This window comes from Gossypium hirsutum, chromosome A12 (assembly GCF_007990345.1).
Source record: "Gossypium hirsutum isolate 1008001.06 chromosome A12, Gossypium_hirsutum_v2.1, whole genome shotgun sequence".
Lineage (NCBI taxonomy): Eukaryota > Viridiplantae > Streptophyta > Magnoliopsida > Malvales > Malvaceae > Gossypium > Gossypium hirsutum.
The window spans coordinates 105076065-105082131 of NC_053435.1; the positions used below are offsets into that span (position 1 = coordinate 105076065).

Consider the following 6067-nt stretch of genomic DNA (forward strand, 5'->3'; position numbering starts at 1 on the left):
TGAATCCTCGTTCTCACAATGTCTCTATCCACAAAGGTAGTAAAAGTGTTCAAACGGCCGCATCGATTAATATTCGAATTAAATTATTATTAAATATAAAAATATTTAATCACTAATTGAATTGACTTTTTTTCAAATTATTAGATCAGTTAACTGAAATTTATATGTTTTCTTTTATCTTTTAATTTAAATAAATATAAAATATATATAAAAAATGTACATTGCTAATGTTTTAAAAAAATTATATGAAGATGAAAACAACAAATAAGACATTAGAAATATTATATAAATCTTGAAAGTGAACAATAATAACTAAAATTTCAAAAAATTATTAACTGATCACCGATTGATTAATTAAATTAAATCGATTCGATCGATTAATTCAAGTTTAACTAAACTATAAATAGCCCTAACCAAGCTGATGATAGGTATGAATTTTTCAAACCCTTTAATTAATTCAAAATATATGTAAAAAATGGAATATACAATAATTTGTAATTTAAATAAAACAAATTTAAGGGGAATTTGGATAAGAAGACTACACCGGACCTTGAATAAAGCGATGGACACCGGGTAGCCTTGGTTCATTAATTAATGTTTTATTCGCTTTCTTTGCCTTCAAATCGTCGCTCTTATTATTCAACGAGGAGATAATAATTATAAAATATCACTATTTTGGGACAACTTTCTTCTTCTTTTGATCTCTTTTTCCAGTTCCGTCAAGCCTCCAACTTCCTCTAATTCCTGGAAAATTAAATAAAATATTATATATCTATATATGTATTCAATCAATTTGGTCACTTTTTTAAATTGGTCAAGTTTTAATAATAAAAAAAAGGAATTAAAAGGTTGCCTGAGGTCCTAGAAACAAGCCATATGGCACTCCATCGAATTTGTCTGCATGATGAATCTGCTTAAAAACATGTCATGTTGTTATAATAATAATAATTATATTTTACCAAAAAGATTAATTAATTAATTAATTAACAAGGAAGTGTTATTATGCAGACAAGTGTTGCATTACTTGGTGGGCGGCAGCTACTTTCCGCAGATAAGGTACATTAGCAATGGGACCCACTGGGAATCGACGGTGGACAAGACCATCGTGTACGAACATGTAGGCCATACCAAAAACCGTGATTCCTAATCCCTGAAAATTGAAAATTACATTAGGAATAAAAACTTCTGTTCAATTCCCATCATGCCCAGCGTTTTGGTGAGAGTTGGGTTGAGCCAAATTTCCGTACAAGTCAAAAGTGTTGTAGTTTTGAAGTGAGATTCAAAAATATTTTTAAATTAATATTTAAAAAAATGAAAACAAATAAGGCCCTTTTTAACATCTTATAAGAAAAAAGAAAATAAAACTACCGCGCCAAAACAAAGTCCCGGAACAAATCCACCATTGAAGAAACCGTAAGAGAGCAAAGCAATGGCAGGAAGTGCATTAACTACTGCAAACACGTCATTGAGTTCAAAGGCTCCCTCTCTTGCTCTATGATGAGACTGGCAAAATGCTTGTCTTTAGCTCAACATCTATCTAATATCTATATTGTAATTGGAGTGGAAGGAGTTTATATCTCACCTCGTGCATGTGCCACAATGAAGCATGCCATAAAGCTCTATGAGCCCACCTTGCCCAATACTCCATCCCCACCTGAAATTACAACTTTTTAATTTATACCCCAAAACGTCAAGATTTCAATCAGGGGAAGTTTAGAGTCGGAATTTATGCTTACTGCAGCACCAACAGAGAGAGCAAATGTGCCAAACATCTCCAGCAGTTGAAATTCCCCACCCTGTAATTATTCAAAACCAAAACCACATCAATACCTGAAAATAACCCAGAAAAATAAATAGTTTTAAGTTGTTATAATTACCTCCATCTGCCATGAAAACCTGCAATAAACAGCCATAATCGCCATTGAAGAGATGCCTAAACTAGACAAGATAGCAGCAAGCAAGTAAGTTGTTCTCTCGAATTTCTTCTTAGCTAATCTCTCCTCCGATTTCGAGAGTTTGATTTGGCTGACGTGATTGAAAGCTTCGTAACTCTTTATCGCATCGCTGTTGTTAATCATGATCTCCTTTTCACTCTCGAGGTTTTTTCTTCTCTGCTGCAACACCATGCATACGTTCAGTTCATTCCTTTTCCGACCGTTTTCGACGCAAACCACAGTAGAGTTGGGTATTGCCGTTGAAGCAGTGTTACGTCGGAACGGATAGATTACGGTGCTGGTGCTTGTGCGCAAAGTTGCCATGTATTTCAATAAATAATATTTGTTTAGCTCAAATTTAAGGTAACAGAAATATGTTGCGGCAAAAACGAAGACTTTTTTTGTTTGAAAACTTAGAAGCAAGGCGAGGGGATATTTATGGGAAGAAAGAAAGAGAAACATTTTTGAAGTTTTGGGTCACTGCGGTGCTGATGTTGAATGACAGTAAATAGATACAGCTGTTGACATGTGGCATTGTTGGCTATTCGTTTGCTAAACCGCCCTTATAATGTTTTGGGTCTAACATTCAGTCCAAAGGTAACGTTACTTACGCTATAATTAATGCTTAATCGTCCATGGCCAACCCCAAAATCATATGTGAGTTTTATATATTTTGAATATCGATTTAATTATGTTTTGTATTTATTGATTTTTTTTAAAGATTGTTTATTGATTTTAGTTATAATTATTTGGATGTGTTATATATAATTTTGATTCTAATTTCTTTTAGGATGATAAAAGTTAAATTAAGGGATTTTGAATGATATAATGATAAATTTTAATTTTAACATTTATATTTCTTTCTAATTCAATTTTTTTATCTAAATTTAGCCATCAAATTTGTAAAAGAATTAAATTTAACTAATAATCTTCCAAAAATAGTTGAATTGTTATTTTTAACAAAAATATTTACTAAAACATTAAATTTTTAAACATAATAGCCTGCTTAGTAATTCACATGCACTTCATAGTAGTATTTTGAATTTTTATGAATTATTTGTATTTATATTTTTGAATATTTTATAATTTTTAAATTATAAGTTGACTTGTCATAAATAATGAATGACGTCATGTCAAAATGAAGTACACATAAATTGTTACGTAGGTTGCCATGCCACCATTGTTAAAAAATTCATATTTTGGTCAGTATTTTTATTAAAAGAATGATCCAACCTTTAAGGTTGAATTTAACTAAAAAAGAAGAAGACCAAATTGATAAAAGATGCAAATATTAAAGGTTAAATTTATGAATATGTCATTTCGAATTGATTTGTTTACAATTTTTAAATATACTTGTAATTATATGTATAAATTATTAAATATATTTTTATATGTATATGGTATTCTTTCGTTAAAAAAGAAAAGAAAAGAGAGAGAGAATTAGACATGTTCATGCGTTGAGAGGATTAAACAAAAAACATTAGGTCTGAAAAATAAGTTTAAACAAAAATATTAGGTTTGCTTAAAATATGGTCCAGGATCAAGCTTAAAATTGTTAAGGTGATTATAAATAAAATTTTAATAATAAAAAATATATAAAATTATTAAATATTAAACAAAAACAATATAAATATATATTTTAAATTTTTTAAAATAATATGAGCGAGCTTAAAATGAGTTTCAATTAACTATTTATAAATATAGACGAATTTAGATAAAATTTAAACTCATATTTCAGATCGAACTAGACTTAGACAAACATAAATTTTCTTAATATAATGTATAACGCAACAGAAAAAATACCAAATTTTAAATTATTTTCAAAATCGCAAACAATTTATTATGACTACAGTAGTAGCCCATGGAATTATCCCCGGCTAACATTTCTTGATTACATAGAAAAGTCGACACATGATATAATATGATAGAGACATTCTATTTAATTTTCACTCTGATTATCAAATGATTAAATCTCTGTTAATTTTCCAATCATTTAAATTAATTTTCTATGTTTAAGCAAGTGATTGGAATTAAATAATTAAGAATTAGAAAAAAAAAAAAACTACAACTACCATCAGCCATGCACATGACAATGACAAAAGCTCAGTTTTGTTCAAAATAGGCATACAAATGCTTACGTGAAGCCAGCATTAATGGTCTTTGTTGTGTGTTTCGTTTTGTTCCAATGGGCCTTCTCAAATGCACACTGAAACATCTTGAGGGTGGCATTACGTTTGAAACGCTCACTCGAAATTTTGGGAGTTTAGGTAAAATATTAAAATTGAACAGCACCATATTATAACATAAATATTATAAGTTATGATTTGGGGAAATGGGGCGAAGAACGTCGTTATTAAATGTGATAGCTGTTCAATCACCAATTTGTTAAATGAGGAGTAATAGGAAGAAAGTAACTTATCCTTGGCTAGGAGAATCAGATAGCTAAAAAAGGAGATACTGTCGAGTGAACATTATACATCTATTCCAAGACGCTACTCAATAGTGATAGAAACGGGCGGGGCGGGACAGGTCTGATTTTTGTTCGTCTCGATATTCTATTGCTATACTTTGATGTTTGAGTTTTAAAAAAATTAACCTACTTCGAATTTGAATTTAAAAATTAATTGTATATCCTATCTCATTTTGATCTGACTCTGAGTTCAAATTTTTTTATTTAAAATTATGATTAATTAAATTTAAAAATATTTTTTTATAAAAAGACTATACTTGAGATGACCAAGTAAAAAAAAACATATACTCCATCATAGAAAAAAATATAAAGAACAAATAAATAAATTACAATGAAAAGGGGAAAGAAACTAGTGTGAAATGGGAGTAAAGGTATAAAATGATGTTGATAGTGATAATTTTTTTTACCTAATTATTATTAAATATGTATAAAGGTAATTTCGCAAATATCTTGGAATAAGGTGAATTATCAGTAAACTCGACTTCTACCCGACCATTCTCTAAAGGTATTCCAACTTGAAACCCGATTTAAAAAAAAAACACCCAACCTTATCTGGTCGGATAGATTTGAAACCCTTTGGTTTCGGATTATTTTTGCCATCCCTATTAATCAAGCAACTAATTCATGGTGAAGCCATTTTAATTATGGAGTCAGAATTATATGTATTAATTAAGTATAAAAAGTATTTAATATATTTTTATTTAAAAAAATTCATTAATTATTAGCGTGGCATACACATATATTGTCATGTCAACAAAGTTAATAAACGTTAATTTTTTTATTCATTTTAAGGTGATTTGATAAACAATACAAATTTAAGAGTTAAAAAAGAACAAAAAAAAAATTAAATGAACTAAAATAAAATTTTTTTATAAAGTTGAAGGGTGATATAAATAATTAATTCAAATAAGATACTAACAGGAAATAATCTAAAAATATATTTTTTTTTACTAAGTGAAAGAAATTATTATTAATAATTTAATATACCCAAAAGGGTAGTTATACGTTATAGCCAAATCATGACTAGAAGCACAACTGGGAAAAAGCATACAATCACCTAATAAGCAAAACCCATTATACAATTATAGCACACCTTAAAATAGCAGCAACCATTATTCAACTCTCAAGGAAGATCATGGAACTCAAGAGAGATAGTTGAAGTTTCTTACAGTTGGGAGATTCATTTTTTCTCATCGTCTGGAGAAGTATCGATTCACGTCCTTTTGAAGCACATATTGCTGGAGAACGGATCTTTCTTAATATTGACGTTGTAGTGCAATTGGATTCCGGATACGCTGCAGTTGGGGGAGTTGTTTGTGATAAACATGGAGATTGGATCGTTAGTTATCATCGGTACCTTAGAAAATGTTCGATCTTTGATGCTGAACTTTAAGGCATCTTTGAGGGACTCAAGCTTATTCAATATAGAGGTCATGATTAAGTTACCATTCAATCCAACAGTTTGGAAGTCGTTAAGGCCATCCTTAGAAGCAATTCTACCGAATAGAACTCATCTTTGATTAGACGAATCCAAAGTATTTTAGCTTAGGAAAACCAGTGGTTTCTGCGGTACATCTAAAGAGCACAGAATCAAATTGTGGACTGTTTAGCTAAACAAGCCTTGACCAGGAAAGACGATTTGTAGGTGTTGGAAGTCCTCCCA

General features: G+C 29.9%; 1 protein-coding gene across 2 annotated transcripts; it reads right to left on the reverse strand.

The window, feature by feature from the left end:
- Positions 1 to 427: 427 nt before the first annotated feature.
- LOC107948080 (beta-carotene 3-hydroxylase 2, chloroplastic) lies at positions 428 to 2581 on the reverse strand. Of its 2 annotated transcripts, XM_016882553.2 has the most exons (7): positions 1878 to 2578; positions 1737 to 1796; positions 1583 to 1654; positions 1369 to 1503; positions 1025 to 1150; positions 854 to 910; positions 428 to 744 (listed from the first exon to the last, which is right to left on the reverse strand). In XM_016882553.2, exons 1-7 carry the CDS (start codon positions 2394 to 2396, stop codon positions 658 to 660), a joined length of 1056 nt encoding a protein of 351 aa, XP_016738042.2. In that variant the 5' UTR covers positions 2397 to 2578; the 3' UTR covers positions 428 to 657. The 2 variants fall into 2 exon arrangements, with proteins under 2 accessions (XP_016738042.2, XP_040939503.1); XM_041083569.1 differs by lacking the exon at positions 1369 to 1503 and having other exon boundaries at positions 1878 to 2581.
- Between the last annotated feature and the right edge of the window lie 3486 nt (positions 2582 to 6067).

Coding starts and splice junctions, on each gene's coding strand:
- LOC107948080 (XM_016882553.2), bottom strand. CDS start 2,396: ATGTTTCTCTTTCTTTCTTCCCATAAATATCCCCTCGCCTTGCTTCTA. Junction 1,797..1,877: donor GGTTTTCATGGCAGATGGAG/GTAATTATAACA, acceptor GAATAATTACAG/GGTGGGGAATTTCAACTGCT. Junction 911..1,024: donor AAGTAGCTGCCGCCCACCAA/GTAATGCAACAC, acceptor GTTTTTAAGCAG/ATTCATCATGCAGACAAATT.